At 42.7% G+C, this 17,158-nt stretch overlaps 1 protein-coding gene across 2 annotated transcripts in view; it reads right to left on the reverse strand.

Moving 5' to 3' along the window:
- Positions 1-15,432, reverse strand: part of arhgef3 (Rho guanine nucleotide exchange factor (GEF) 3) — a 54,340-nt gene extending 38,908 nt beyond the window's left edge. For both annotated transcript variants that reach the window (XM_076994285.1, XM_076994284.1), the window contains exons 1-2: positions 15,045-15,432; positions 4,478-4,541 (exon numbers count right to left, since the gene is read on the reverse strand). In XM_076994285.1, the coding sequence (XP_076850400.1) occupies positions 4,478-4,541; positions 15,045-15,079 (99 nt within the window). In that variant the 5' untranslated portion in view covers positions 15,080-15,432. The remainder of the gene's footprint in view (positions 1-4,477; positions 4,542-15,044) is intronic.
- Positions 15,433-17,158: the final 1,726 nt, after the last annotated feature.

Below are 17,158 nucleotides of genomic sequence, written 5' to 3' on the forward strand. Positions count from 1 at the left end.
TTGAGACTGCATAATAAAGACCTCCTCATAGATGTTATAGTTATACAAGTAAAGAAAACAAACAGCAAACCAAACTGTGTTTGGGTCTGGGTTGTAGAATGTCAATTTGTTTAGCTGGCAGGCCTCCACTGTCCATGCCTTAAACCACTTCATCATGAGCATAATCAGAGACAGGAAGGCCTAGGGGCAAATGGGAAAACGATCCCTAAGAAATGTAACCCCAGGGTTGCTTAAGGAGCACACAAAGTAACATTCATAAAAGGCAACACTTCCCCGGAAAACAACACAGCATCTCATTACACCAAGCACCAGCATAGCAGCTGACACTTCACACCCATCCACAAGTTTCCCTAATCCTTTAACAGCTAAACTACTGAAGAGGAAAACTGCGCACAGGATTAAAAGGTCAAATCAGAATAATAGATTGCCAGAAAAGGCAAATATATTTGATGGGACCCAGCTCGGTTGCTCTTCCCTTAAGAGTTAATTTCCGTTCAAAGGTATTCTGAGGTAAACGATCTATTGTGCGACAAGTAATTTTAAGCATTTTAAATTAAGACCTGAGGGCCCTTTTAGTTATCCCTCTGTGTACAACCCTATACTGGGCTCATGTGAAATGCTGGCAGGGAAAAAGAGGCACTTTTGTTTTGAATTTTCAAGAGCTTTCCGGTTTGTCTCTTCTCCATTGCAAACTATTGTTAAAGATGGGACCAATCCGTAATAAGGATGACGGTGCTATCGGCTTTGATGGCAAACCAGGTGAATGGAACAACGTCCATGAAGGAACAAAGCGGACAGGCCTGGAGGAGCAGATGCTCCAGCTGTCAGGCGAGCCTCTTCAGTGACTGGTCACGGAGTAGAGGGCTTCAAAGTTTAACTGGAGGTCTGGTGGTGTAAGACATCAATAGAACGTATAACTATGCAAGAACAGTAGCTTAAATGCATGTCTTTATCCTTCGGCAAATGAAGAAAATTTTAATAATTTTGAAGAAAAAAATAATAATATGAACATGTGAAGTTCCCCTGATCAGCCACAGGTGAACTGAGACGGGAGAAGCTTTAAGGAGCATGAACCAGATGATGTGGTTCCCCAGCGTTTTGGTTTGGAGCCCTTTCAGCAAAAATAATTAACAGACCTCTTAATTTTTCCCCTCTGACTTAACCAAAACAAGTGGAGGTGGTACACAGGACATGGGCTTTTAAATGGAGTTTTCTGAAAGCTACCTGATATTATCGAGGCTCTTTCACCAAAGTAAATTAGTATCAGCTAACAAGGATGCATTAGTGTGCATCATGCTAACCCAAACAAGAAAGCAGAGAAACCTGCAAAATCACAACATACAATAAGAGGTGCGCATGACAAACCCTTGATCCTGGCATGGAAACTCTAGCAGGGGGCGGGCACAACTGTAATTTACTCATTAACAACAGACACAAATGTTTAGTGGCAGCTGTTTGTTGGGGGCAGGTTGGAGCAGGACACCAGATTACATTTACACTTAGATCCTTCAGAAAAGTAGAAGAGGATAATGATCTAAGTGTAGGTAGATACAAACTAGTAATCTCAGGTTAAAACTTGTTTTACATGAATAAGTTCCTTTAGAGATGAAGCAGACCTGCATTATGTTCAATTACAAGCTAGGTTCAATTATAAGATTTTTAATGCAAATAGTCTGTACTAATCCTATTTAAAGGTTTAACTAAACTATTAAGGTAAAGGACTTTCTATTGTAAATGCAACCCTGAAATGCACTGGTAATTCTTCCAAGGCACAACACAAAAGCCATGTCAAAAATATGTAGACAAGATATCTAGACACTGTCAAAATATGCAGACGAGACAAGGCCTCGTAGACAAGGACACGGATTTGCTGGGGTCTCGTCCTGCCAAGTTGCCCTGTTGCCTCTCACATGTGCCCTAAGAAAGCTGATCTTTGACATCCCTGTGGCTGCTCCAACACCCTGTCATTTCTGACCTTTTGAGGAAAAAAAAGGCAGGTCACAGCATGTCTGCTTGGCACTTAGGAGCTCAGAAGGGGAGGATATCTGTGGCGAGCAACTCTGGCTCCAAATGTTTAATGATGGCACTCCACGTGGAGCACGTGTAGCACGTGTCTGCGGTCACGATGGACCCATCCTTAAATAAAGCGGGGCGTGAAGACTCTTCACCCTGGGCTTGGGAAACGGCCTCTCGGGCGGCAGGGCGTGGCAGCTGAGACCATGGACGTAATTTTGTAATAAAAAGTGGGGGGGACATGGATTCGTCGCTATTTAAATATTTGGTTTTAGCCGTAAAAACTGGGGGGGACCAACACCGGCTTTTGAAAAAGTGGGGGGGACATGTCCCCCCCGTCCCCCCCCCCAAATTACGTCCGTGGCTGATACAGATGGATGATCTGGGGTGCTAGGGCCAATGGGCATCAGTGTGGGAGGCGGCTACAGAGTCTGCGCAAGCCCTGGAGGCTGGTAAAGGGTGTTGGGGGGGGGGGGGGGGGGGTGGCCATTACCGTGTGTGGTAACGCAGGATGAGCCTAAAGTGTAAGGTTGTTAAAAGTTGATCTTGAGCCCTGTGGCCCCAAAAGTGAGAGTTGAGGGGGAACTTTTGGTTGATAAATTGGCTGTTGATAAATTGGCTGACCAATTAATTGGCCGTTTAAATGCAATTTTGAGATTTGAGCATCAGCCATGTGAAGGGTGGCATTGGCCTACAATAACTCAAATACTATACCACCACCCAGTCTCACTACTGCACCAGCTTCAAACTTAAGACACCTGGGTGAAGTTGTGTAACAGTGCCATGTAAACAGGATCATGAATTTGTTTTGAAAGACACAACAGTATTATGAAACAGATGTGCAGCACACAACTGTTATACAAGATTTCTCTTTTCATTTTATTTTTACCATTTATATCCATAATTCTAAAAGAAGTAGAAATCATGGAATTTGAATTAGGAAACAAATACTCGTATGCACTGTCTAGATCTTTTCTCCACATCTAGACTAATAAACTCCTTTTGGGCATTTCATTCCAGACTTGAAAGAAGACCTTCGCTGGAAAATGTACAACTAGGAAAGAACAAACCTCCCTGCATTTCTAGACTGCAAATAATGCTTAAAACTCGAGGTAAGGCGAGATGCACTCAAAGTGCAAATTCCACACGTCACTGTTGGTGGGGGGTGGTTTCAGTCCTCTCAAAATGACAAGAAGTGCAATGAAACCTGAACTGAAAGCTGAAAAAAGACTGAATTCTGTTATGCACTTTGTGGCATTACACCAAGACCTGCACAGGGCTAGCACACAAAGGAAAGGAAAACAGTTTCTTATGTTTAATTAAGTATTTTTCCATTTGAGTGGGATTATGAAAAATATGAAAGGGTGTTTCTTGCTTTGTAAATTCTAGAGGACTTTAATGATGAGTCTCAAGTCATCAAGATCTATGCCAAAGACAAGCTTCTGTTTTACTCTCTCTGACTATTATCGGGAACTTGGGTTCCCTAAAGTAGGACACCACAAAGTCGTCATCGGTTCACAATAACCAAAGTGTAATCCCTGCATGTCCTAAACAGTGCAAGCAAACATGCACGAGGGGTCCTGCAAACGCTATACACTAGCAACGATGAAACACCTAGTGCCTTCCACACAGAACTCTGAGAAGACACGTGACCTGTTTTATCTTTAAACAGAGTAGATTTATTTACGAAAAATATTCTTAGAAGATTTTCTGTGTGTCCGCGCGTGTGTGTGCAGGAAGCCTAAAACCTCTGGTTCATGTTCCTGTATAACTGATCTCAGAGTTACAACATCACTCCGTGGACGTTTTGTTAAGACTTTGTTAAATGCAATGAATCAACTTCAGAACCACAAGGTGTTTTTAATGTTACCTTCACCTTTCTCTGCTCAGTTATCCCATCAAAGCACTAGACCAGATAATCTCTTCATGTTCAGCTCCAGTCTAATTTGGTCATATGTGCTAGTTCGGGCCACTCAAAAATGATTGAAAACTAATGACTTATGAAAGAAAATATAGTGCTGATCTAAAATGAAGAATACATTGTTTTTTTTTAATAGGCTTTCTGTACCAAATCCCACATGGCATTTATTGGCATGGCAACTCCAGCAGTACTTCAAAGTGGGTGTTATGGCAACAGAGTGACTGGAATATGTAATGGTCCACTGGGTATCCTTGCAAAATGTGCTTGATGCAAAGGTGCAATAAACTGTGAATTGTGTATGACTGACAGCTTACATTTTTCTGTAGATCAAGACAAGGACATACTCCATATAGTATAGTACCCAATACAATAGGTTTGGACTACTGCATTTACATTGCTTACCTTTGTAGACATAAAGGTCTATGTTAGTACACACGAGTGTATGTGTGTAAGGGTGTGTGTGTGTGTGTGTGTGTGTGTGTGTGTGTGTGTACTTTAAACAGGACATTGTACACAGACACAACTATGACTTGTGAAACGTACCCCTCTGAACGTCCAGCTCTCCATCGAAGAGAAGAGGGAGGAGCTCTTTCTCCGCAGCGTTGGCCTAAAAGCACAGACACAAGAAGGAGGTCAAACAGACGTCAAAGCGTGGGCTTGAATCACATTATCTTCAGCATATAAACCGGCAGACGCTACCAGCGAACAAGCTCTCCATTTTTTTTCCACTGAATTTCCCCTCTAAAATGCATATTTTTTACCTCAGGAAGCCCCTCCCACTCTGGCCATAACCGTGTGTCTTTGAAGCACGGCTAATGCTCGAAGATCCTACTGTCTTTTGGGGTTTAAGTGTGCATGGGCCACATCAAAAGAGTTTCAAGAATGTTCAGTGTGTTTATACAAGTCGGGGATTCAGCTCGGCAGAAATGAAAGCGTGGTCAGGACAGAGCTCGGTGTAGGCTTTGAAGTTCGAGGGCTGGGGAGTACCTCAGCGTGGTGGATGTGTGGCACACTTTGAAGGCCTCCATCTAGAATGGCATGAATGTGAGCTGTGGGTCAAATTGAGATTTGCTGAATTATAATGTAAACATACCATCTGTTTGGTCATGCTGACAGCAGTTTGTTGTACATTTCCATTAGGCCTAAATATCCCTTAAGGAGATTTCCCGAGCAGTTATTGTATGAATGAAAAGAAAATGTTTGGTCTGCAGTCCAGACCAGGTAAGAATGTGCTCCAACCTCCTAACTTAGTTGTAGAGCTTTAAGCCAGAAGGTGCTGAGCTGCTGTGAAAGACATGATCCTTTCTGACTGCTGCAGACCTTGACTAGCGTTTTAGGTAATGACTGACCGAGTCACTCATGGCTGGAGAGTGAAGGACCTCTGATTCCCACAGCTTTGCTAACAAAGACAAGATGAAAGGAACATCTGAAAGCCTCTACAGTATTCCTGAACCCACCACTTCTTCACTGCAGTCCCTCCCCCTCTTTTAGAACACGAGGACACGGGCGCTGTGACAACATATATAATCATGCCCACATTATCCTGAACCACCTGCCTTCTCATATGTTGGTATTAGTTCAAACAGCTCTAGTCTGGAGCAACACGGACCAAAAGGGGGAGGTGACGACCCCCACCAGACACCGGCTGCCGGCTTTTTCAATACATGCTGACAAAAAAGGTGAAAGAACAGTGATGAACCGTAAGAAAAAGCCATCAACGCTGCCTGACCCTGTTACTCGGCCATACGTGCAAGGTGGTTTTCCGTCTCCCTCACTGTTTCCTGTTTTTTCAGCAGACTGGGTGGTCTTACATTAGCTTTCCACCACGTTCATTCATTTGTGCGGCGTAGCAGGCTCTGAGAACTTAGCCTTCTAAAACTCAGTGTCTTTGGTCTGCTAAGTGGTGGGAGCTTGTATTGAAGTTCCCGCTCTGTAAGACCACCCCCCCCCCCCCCCAGTCAGGAAACTATCATCCTGTTTATCAGTGTTCAAGGAGGCCTCCCACCAAGCTAGGACTCCTTATCCCACTGCATGGCAGATCTGGTTCTTCTGTGCTTCCTTACCTGTTCATCCCAGTCACTCGTGTGACAAGAGCCCCCCCCCCCCCCCCCCCAACACACACACACACACACACACACACACACACACCCCTGGTATATCAAACAGAAAACAAATCCATGGATTCAACATTCTCTGCATAGACTCACTTTTTTTGGATCGCTATGTAACCTTCTGATATTTTTCCATGAGGGCTGTAATTTCTGCTAAAACACTTCGGCAGACATTGGCTGGTTGAGCGTGCATGTCACTATTGTTGACATTTACTGATATGCTTTAGATGAATCATTCCATTTGAATCCTTTTCCAGTTAACTTGATTGTACCACCAAATATTTTGGGAAATCATGAATTTTTTCTAGACCACCACTTTTCAGTCCCAGAGTGCGCACACACCCTTGAGACATTTTATTCCAGCACTCCAACACTCATCCACTGTGGGATGCAGTTGACGCTTAACTAATGAGGTAAAACAGATATATTAGAACCACCTTTGTGGGCTCAGCAGTTTGCTATGGGATATAAGCCATTACAAGGAGTCACCAGCTACTGACAGACCCTAACTTATTGTTGGGCTGTTACATCGGGTCAAATCAAGGTCCTTGTCTTTCTCCTCAGTCTAAGTGAGAGGTGTAGTAATCTGTTATTTCTCAGACACCACGTCTTCCCCACCAGGCCTGATGAAGCTCTTTTTTTACACTTTATCTGCAGGGTGCTTCCCTAGCACCGCCTTTAAAGGCCAGGATAAGGAGTCCTAGTCTGATAAGTACACACTGACCAGAGACCAGCAACTACTGTGATATTTGATAAATCGCATCCTTAAATACAGTCTCAGGCATGCTGCATGCTGCATGCATGCATGCGCGCGCGCACACACACACACACACACACACACAATGTGTAACCTTAAATATCTACACTGACACAAATGAACAATTTCTGAAGATAAGTCATCACATTAGAAAGAACACAGAACACAGATCACCTTTGAAAAGCCTTTGGTCACCATCTTTGTAAACACTTCTAAATCATGAGGGGGGAGAGAGCCAGCAAAGACGTGTGAATCAAATGTAAACAGTTCCAATGAAATGGACCCCACAGAGACTGTGGAGACTAGGTACTCAGGAAACGGCCATAAATGGACTGATCCACCCACTAGGAAGGCCCTGTGAGTCAGCCCTATCAGGAGTGAGGTGCAACAAGCACTTGCAGGGTGCACTAAATGCGCTCACACCCACTTACTTTCGTGCAGATGGACCTTTATTCTATCGTGTCATTTGGTCGAGGTGCTGTATAATCATCTCCCAGATGTGGGTGGTTAACGTATGATTTCACCCACTCCGCCAGAACTTTGATATTATGTTTGCTTATTTGTTCAAGGGGGAAACGCTGTGCGACCGTACTCCAAAGCAATTCCAATGTTCATAATAGCATGAGGGCCCTAGAAGGAGTTTTCAGAGATTATGCTAAAATATTGAGAGATTTTAGTTTCTTTTATTAGGTTTGTTTGATGGAAAAGGTAGATTTACTCACATCACTACATCACTGTTTATAACAAGATAGACAAAAAGCACCGTTATCGTGTGTTCTTGCCTGACAGCAAAAAAAACTCCATTATTGTTGTGCAAGTCTCCCAGTTCCGGGTGTCAAGCGAATGTGAAGACAAAAGAAACGCCCTCTCATTGTATCTGGTACTGATCTGAGCTCCCATTATGAACAACACCCATTACAAGGCCCAATGCCTTCCACACAAAGGCAGAGATGCCCCAGGTGTCTCAGGAGAGCGTCGCAACAATAACAGAAGATGCATGAGGTGTATGAGACTCCCAGGCATGATCTCCAAGTCAAACGTTTTAGAAATACAAAGAAAGAAACTAAAAAAGCACAGTATATTTCATGACGTGTCATGTGAGGAATGCAACAGCCCAGGAAGACAAAAAAAGCCATTATGTTCCATCATTTCTGTTACATCAAATACTAAACAGTGACTGGAATCCGGTAACCGCAAGACCAACAGAGGCTGATTTATTGTTCCACTTAATCATATATGCTTTGTTCTCCACTGTGAAACATATTTACGCATCAACAGAATTATGCGCTTTGTCTAACAAAACATAACTACACTACACTCCATCCATTTCTCACACACATAAAGTCTTGCACTGTGACCTGTCAGCGATGTGACCTCCTTAAAAGCCTCATTACCAGAGATGCCATCTGTATCTCGAAACCAGAGCAAAGCATTCAACCCTCGCCAAACTAGATAATAAACCTAGATAACCATTCGTATGGCACCACATTCATGCTTCACGCGGGCCATCCTACAGGTCTTCGTAACGAGGTCACGAGGACACGGAAAATGCTTACTGCGCCCCTAGAGTGGGAGAAAACGACAGCTGGGGCCAAGCTCGCCCGACAGGGAGCGTGCGTGCGTGCGTTTGTTTGGTACGTCTTATTTGTGGGCACGAGAAGTCAGTGGAGATTAGGAGAGCAGTCCTTTAATTACGTGTTGGGCTTATGCGAAAGCCCTCTACTGTGAGTGCGCGGTAAACGCTAACACATGGGAAGACGGCACAAAAACGGCGAGGGACCCTCAGCGCTCTACAGTGTCCTAGCTTGACTGATGCGTGGTAGTGAGAAAAAGGATGTTCAATGCATCTCTAGCAGACTTCAGTCTCTGACAGTGACATCAATATGTTGTCAGTGTCAATGTCCATGTTATCTACCATCTGCAGAGATGCGTTGTTTGATCTGCCTTTGCCAACAAACCTTACATTGGACATTGGGCTTAACTCAACATGAGTTTTTGATGTATTCATGCCTCAAATAGCTGCGTTGATGAAGTAAAATATAAGGTTAAAAAATGTTGTCAGCTGGCCTACACTGTGGACACCAAGCAGACAGGAATAAACCACACCTTCCAGATTTATTTCATTTCCATTTGAAGTATTCAAGTATATTCTTTGCCTCAGTAACTCAGTTTAAATGTCAGAAGGGGTTCTTACATTTCCATGTTTTCTGAAACAGGGCTGTGAGGCCTATGCTCACAACTATAATTCACCTCACAGTGAGGAGCTTTGGCTAGTGGAAAGAACAAGAACAGACAATAAAGCTGTTTCCTGACCTGTGTCCTCTTACCTGAAGAGGAAACGCAAATGCACAGAGGAAACACATGCGTACACACCTGATTCTGTCCATCAGGAATTATCCCCCCCCCCCCCCCAAAGTTGCTATGACAACAATAATAAACACAAAGCTCCTCCCTTTTGTTCTTTCAAAAGCCGAAAAGGAACTGTTCAGTGGTATTAATAGGAAATCAAGAGATTCCCTTATTACCTCATGTATTTCTTCATGGCATTACACATACACATCTGGGGTGATGTGAGACACTTCTGTAACTCATTTCACTTGACCTGTTAATTGCTTAAGTAATTTGGTTATTTAAAAAAAATTATTTGGTGTTTAATTCCTGCATCCTCAAATTCACTGCAAAATATAAAGCATATATCTTTATTTGTACATTTAGTTGACTTATTAATAATGTGTTTAGTTGATGGGAACAACATTTCAACTGGGCTGTACAGACATCTGTATCTTTGGAGATGTATCTTTGTCTCCATCTGGTGGAATACAATGTGCACTGCTATTAATTAATCCTTCCTTTTGCAAACAGGAAATCAAACATATGAATCATAGAAAACTTTCTGGCTAGTGCCACTTCACTGGGTGGAACAGTTCAGATAATCATTTAGCACAGCCAACGGCTGGATTTTAGGCTGTTATTCACATCAAACACCCCAAACCTTCCTTCACCTAACCTCTCCTAACCTCCCCATCACCACATGTCTCTTCGAAGCCCCTCGAGCTCATATTTCAGTCCGAGAGCCGAGCCTCTCTCCCGTCACAGCGGATGACATTAGGGAGTATCCGGTGTCTGGATGTGGTGCCGCTGAGGGAACACGCCCGTCTGAACGCGCGGCCGGGGACTGACCCCAGCGTCCACACCTGCTCAGAGCATCAGCGACCCCGCCGCGTCTCTCCCTCTTGCACAGAGTCTGCTGCAGCTCACACAGGTTGACATGGCAGCGGCGGAAGATGAAAGGCTTGACGAGCGAACACGGCGCGAGGAAGAGGGCCCGGGACAAGGGATGGTGGGCGGGGCTTAAATGCGCGTGACGCGATTATTCTTTTTTTTGTGAAGCACGTGTTGCTTAAAGTCAAGTGCTTATGAGTATACACTGTGTGTGTGTGTGTGTGTGTGTGTGTGTGTGTGTGTGTGTGTGTGTGTGTGTGTGTGTGTGTGTGTGTGTGTGTGTGTGTGTGTGTGTGTGTGTGTGTGTGAAGAAAGAAGTAGGGCATTTCGAAGTTTCCACAACACTTTTATAATGCGTTATCTTTATAAAAGACCCTTTCTCCATGTCAGCACCGAACTCAACTGACTGATCTTGTGTACACGGCAACTGCATGACAGTGGGAGAGTCGTCTCAGCAATAGGCCTACATCACGAGGGGCAAAAAACGTTTTGTTTTGTGCTTTATTTTGGTTACTTTAGGCTTCTGTGTCTATAGCATGAAGGTAAGATGGTGTGCAAGATGATGTCTGAGGATAAGTGTTTTGGCTGTGTGTGTGTGTGTGTGTGTGTGTGTGTGTGTGTGTGTGTGTGTGTGTGTGTGTGTGTGTGTGTGTGTATACATTACTCAGTGGCAGTCCCCCCAGCCCAGTCCCATGGGACCTGCTGCTCACTGTTTCCAACTACATCAGTGTTCCACTCAACAGAAAATGAAGGCAGAGAGTGCACACACACACACACACACACACACACGATTGGTCAGTTCCATAGATTTAGACTGTCCAGCACTCGGGCAGTGTAAAACTATCCATGACATCATGCACAGTGACACTGACACTCCACCCCACAAGCCCATCCAATACAATGATGAAGAGAATATGCAGCTCTCATATGGGCCCAAGATCATATTGTGATTAAATCACCATGCCGTATCATCGCTTAGGTTTCTGTAGTTGGTAGAATACACGGATTGGTCAAAATTCATACTAAACACTTGGGGGTAAAAATGTAATTTGTATTTGCATAGTCTTCGTCCAATTTCTAGATCAGTATGGCAGTGGGTAATGTTGACATAACATATTTATGAGAATAAGGAACAAAGAGAATAAATCTGAACTATGAGGTCCACATACATAATCCTGAACAAAAGATCAAAAGCAGAAGTCCATACTATGAGAACAATTGGCATGGGGTGATATTCTGGTCAGTCCATCATAAACAGAAGAGCAGATATCTGAGCACCAGTGGTCACAGCTGCATTCGTTCTATACCACTCTGTCAGTGTGGAGAGCCTTGGATAACTAGACCAGGGAAGACGGAGACCACTGTCACAATATCTGCTGCTCTGGTTGCATGGACATCGAGGCACACAGTACTGCTCAAATATCAAACAAGAAACACAAAGGTATGAATTTCCCAAGTTGAATGCAAACTATACCAAGCATATAAAATGGATTTGCTGACAAGACTTGGTCACGTTTGTGGATATTAAATGTTAAATATCAAATGTACAGGTAAAATAAACAAGATTTACGGTGTCATCAATACTATAATAAAAACCTTTCTTAATTAAGAGAAAAAGAAGAATGGATGAAAGGACACTGATTTGAATTGTTATTTCACTCTACATGCATCATGCCATTTTTGAGGAAAGTACAGTCAGTATATCATTTTATAACACCAATACGGTTGTAGTACTTGTAAAGATGACGATAAGCACAATCAGTAACTCCTCAATGCCACAGCAAGGTCAAAACATTCACTTCGGTCATGATCATAGTCCAACAATCACGCCACATGTGATTCAGAACCCACAACTCACAGGAACCTGCACAGCCTGTTTCCAATGAGTAACTCCAGATCACTGGCTTGACCAACTTATCACATCTCGTCGGTTCTAAAAGGATATAAGCCAGTTTAAGACAGGCCGCGTGTGGCAGATGCAAGATGCCAACAACAAAGAGACACAGGCAAAAAAACGCACCTGCCCGTTTGTGGCATACATGTGTCTTCACAGCTGAGCAAGTGCATGCAGACCAGATTCCATTAGGAACAGATGGTGAAGGATGACCAGCAGAAAGAGAACACCACACGTGCAGCCATTGAGGCCAGACAGCTGCAGGTCCAAAATTAGGGGAAAGGCACCATCATGAATGACATTGACAGAGTCTTTGAAAAGGCCCCCTTGTCCAGTCGCAAAGGGTTAACAGTTCTTCCTTTGTTTACTCATTGGGTCCCAGCCTGGCTAGCAATCTGGCAAATAGAAGCTAGAGGACCAAACACGGAAACTGGGTGTTAACACACATACATTATTGCTCAAGCTCTTTTCACAGGTAGTAGAAACTGAGTGAGGGGCTGTGGGTCACCAGTAATCTAGGAGAAACACCAAGCATTCTGCTGCATTCTAACTGATCTAACAGCTGTAAGAATATTGATGTTGGTAATCACAATCCACAGGAGAATATTAAATTATTGGTAACCCAGCCTGTCTACTGGATTTGAGAGGGAAAAAAACGGATCAATTGGATCTAATGTTTGAATCTGGCAGTGTTCATTAGAAATGTGCTGCTAAACCCATAGGAACCCACTACTTCAGATCTGAGATAAACTCAAAAGTGTAGATGTATGTGAAGATGTGTTGGCGTAGTTGTGGGACCACAAGAGCCCCACTAGCCACATGACCGAGTCTAATCTGGTCTCCAGAAACTTACGCCACATCTCTAAATACAGGCCCAGATTCAGTCCACATATATGAACCACTAGTCCACAGCTCAGCTCTCCATGTTTGTTGAGGGATGAGTTTGCTTGCACTTTTCTGTGGGAACTTTCTTTACACCCCTTTCTGAAGCTTGAGTTTTCACATCCCTATAAACTTGGTAATGAACGTAGGTTCTACACAGGTTTTGATATCTCCAATATCCGATATCTGATATCTATCTTCTTTGAACCAAAGTGAACGTTACATAAGAATTATAAGGAGGTAACTTGTACCAACATTGCTGATGCCCTTGTTAGACAATTGGGTTTGGGAAAAGAGGGAGTTTTACCCATCCATAATGAGTACTCGAGTTTCCCGTCAGCAATTTGGACCGGTTTCTCTTCTTAAAAGAGGAAACTCTGGAATCTACCACTGAGTGTATTTGCTGAAACTTTCATTTTCATTAGACGTACTAAATTTACTTGTTCATATAGACAGAATAAACAAAATGAAGAGTGTGTTAAATCTCTGTTTAAATCATCAATCAGATTTAAATAGCTGTAAATAGCTGTTTAAATAGCGGTCAGAAAATAACAATATTTCAGCCAATTACTAGCTTTTCAATTTAACTGAAACTAATTCTGGCAGTTTTACAGCACATCTGTATGAAAGAGACCACACATTGCTAACTGTAGGCCAACAAGCTTCTGATCATAAATTTTCCAGAAGCAAGTCTGCCTCTCATGATCAAGTTATGAACAGTCAACAGACGAGCGATCCACAGAGGAAGCAGAAGAGACATTAACATGGAACGACTGTGGATAAACTGATAAGACAACTATGAACGTTCCTGTCTAGATCTGCCAGTATCTCAACAAAGCCATAAAGGTTACACAACACAGACCAATATATCAATTACCACATCAGCACATACATCTGCCAAAGTATCTTTCAAAATGATACTTCTGTGATGCAATTATATGCCAATGCCAAATTGACACCAATGCTATCGTGCCAGATGAGGGAAACCTCAGGAAACAGAGTGGTTGTAGAAATGGCGGGATGGGAGTCTGAAAGGGAAAACTGTGCTAGTCCCACCAAGGAAGATGGGATGAGCTTCCGGCCGTGCCCAGCAGATGACCCGTTCCGGTGTCGCCCGAAAAATAGAAATAAAAAACAGAACAATTCGGCAGTCGCCCAGCTGGTGTGAACGTGCGGCGTGCTCCTTGGAGCAATTGAACACGAAGAGTCGATAAAAATAAATAAGCAAAGAGAAAGGACAAAAATCTGGCCTGTCAACTTGGTCTCACTGGTCAGATGCTCACGTACGCAGGAGCTTCTCTGCCATGTGGTGAAACAGGACGGGCAGCACCTGCTGATAAGGCGCCCAGATCGCTCATCTGTCCCCCAGGCTTATGAGCTCATATCTACTGACATGAGTCAGCCTTTTGAACGCCAGCACAACACAGGGACATCTGCCATTAGCATCTAAATATAAAAGGACTGTACTTTTATTTCATATCTGTGGTCACAGCTGTCATGCAAAACTGTCCCCCAGTGTGGCCCAATCACAGAGAACATAAAAAAAATTCTCAAAGCATGGCAGAAGTCTGAAATAAAGACTTTTAGGGTCAAGAAACCAGAGCCCCAGCGGTCCCACAGCCTACAATTAGCAACGCTTTGAACCATGTTACTGGAACATCAGAGGTCTCCCTCTCTGGCCAGTGATTTTTCCTGAATAATCCACCCCACAGAGAACAGGCTTGTCACAAGGGGATGCGATGTTTGCCACTGTAAATGCCTGGCCTGCAAACTGCAGGACTGTGCGTGCATAAGGAGAACAAGATCTAGCTCTGGGGGCCATAAGAGGAGACTTGGGTTCAAAATTTAGGATAGGAAAACACACGAGATATAAACCTTGATAGAATGTGAATTGTGAGTTTGTGTCATAACTTATCAATATAAACTAGCTGTAATGTTTGTCAGGGACTCACTGCAGTGTGACTGCTGCTGGAATATTTCATGGGTTTGTAAAATAAAAAGACACCAAATGGTAAAATGCACGAGTGTGAGCTAAAAGTACATTATGTTAATATTCAAATAAAAGACACTTTTCATGTAATATATATATATATATATACACAAACATTTTCAGGGTTGAGTTTCTTTTTCTGTTATTCATAATCGGTGTATTATTTCCGCCACGGAACTATTTGCTGATATTACGTTTGTGTTCAGTATATTATAATTATTTTCAAAAACAAAAAAAAATAGTTTTGCTCTTACCCGGACGTTTCATTACTTCCAACACCCCTTTGCATGGAATCAAGAGTGTGTTGAATTCACACAGGAAAACTGGATATCCAGTTCAGTTCTCCATAAGCGATGACCCTGAAGTAGATGTTACTACACTCAGTCCGTCCACCGAATCATGTGTTAATTAACGCTCTCACAGTCCGAAAAACCTACGCTACGTGTTTGTACGCTGAGGTTTTCCATATAAATATACGACATCAATATCTTTGCTATCTTGGCACTAGCCTTAAACTTGTAGGTTACTTTTTATACTAGAAAGGTATCTTTTTTCATTTCTTTTCCTCGGTGTAATACAAATGCACGCCTCGCTCCACACAGCGTCCAGCAGGGCGAAGCTGCAAGCGCCGCCCTGCGCCTCCAGGCGCGTATAGGAGGCGATAGTGGTCCGTCACCGAGCTTACACGGCACTGAAACCCAACGCTCTGATTTTATCTACAAACTCATTTTATTTGTGGTTTTATCTATCGAACCACCGTTACATTGCAACAGACTATGGTAAAAATGGATTTGCGCTGTTTGTAATAATAAGTTAAATGTTTATGTTAAGTTATATTGAAATATAGCCCTTGTACATTTTAGACTAAACGTCGACTGTTCTGTATTTACACTTCTTAGTTCCTGTTTCTTGATAAAATTTCCATCTGACGTAATTTGCTTTACTGAGCTAAATCAATTAATTGAATAGGTTGGTTTGAATAGAGGGGGTGGGGTGTTGGGGGAGGTGTTAATTAATTAATTAGATAAATAAATTTTGGCTTAATGTGTCAATAACAATTAGAAACTAGAAACTCAAACTGTCACTTTCACCAATTAACGAGGTGTGATCACATATGATTGCCTGTATCTCCACTCTCCACATACAGTATATAGATCAGTAACTGGGCTGTATCACCACTCTCCACATATATAGATCAGTAACTGGGCTGTATCACCACTCTCCACATATATAGATCAGTAACTGGGCTGTATCACCACTCTACACACATATATATATATATATATCAGTAACTGGGCTGTATCATCACTCTCCACATATATAGATCAGTAACTGGGCTGTATCACCACTCTACACATATATAGATCAGTAACTGGGCTGTATCACCACTCTACACATATATAGATCAGTAACTGGGCTGTATCACCACTCTCCACATATATAGATCAGTAACTGGGCTGTACCATCACTCTACACATATATAGATCAGTAACTGGGCTGTATCACCACTCTACACATATATAGATCAGTAACTGGGCTGTATCATCACTCTCCACATATATAGATCAGTAACTGGGCTGTATCACCACTCTCCACATATATAGATCAGTAACTGGGCTGTATCATCACTCTCCACATATATAGATCAGTAACTGGGCTGTATCACCACTCTACACATATATAGATCAGTAACTGGGCTGTATCACCACTCTCCACATATATAGATCAGTAACTGGGCTGTATCACCACTCTCCACATATATAGATCAGTAACTGGGCTGTATCATCACTCTACACATATATAGATCAGCAACTGGGCTGTATCACCACTCTACACATATATAGATCAGTAACTGGGCTGTATCACCACAGCTCTCATCCCGAGCCAAGACAAAATAGTAAATATCTGATTTGTTTTGCAGCTAAATGTCCAAATTACCATGGATGTGATTTGTTGCGGTTGGTCTTCAAACGTTTCCTTTTCAGTCTAGTTCTTGTATTTCTCTTCATGTTTACTCTTGTAATAGTGATTCAAACTGTAATCCTCAAACACAACTTACTGTTCTCTGCAAACTAAGCACAGAGTTTTTCATTTTATTTCAGTAAATGAAGATTTACAAGTCCAGTCCTTGTTAAAAAAAACTAAGAGCTTCATTTCTAAGAGCTCAAAGCTGTTTAACACTTTTGCGACACATTTGAGTGAAGGTGCATGAGCGAACTGAGCAGACAGACGTGAATCTAAAAACAAAACAGCTGCCTTCATAATAAAAGACGTGAAGTTTTATTTCATGCACTTATCACAATGTCAACGATCACGTGCTAATCAACATTTCAGACGGGCCGGTCAGATAGTCATAGGGCCGGACGTG

This window comes from Brachyhypopomus gauderio, unplaced genomic scaffold, assembly GCF_052324685.1.
Source record: "Brachyhypopomus gauderio isolate BG-103 unplaced genomic scaffold, BGAUD_0.2 sc138, whole genome shotgun sequence".
Taxonomy (NCBI): Eukaryota; Metazoa; Chordata; class Actinopteri; order Gymnotiformes; family Hypopomidae; genus Brachyhypopomus; species Brachyhypopomus gauderio.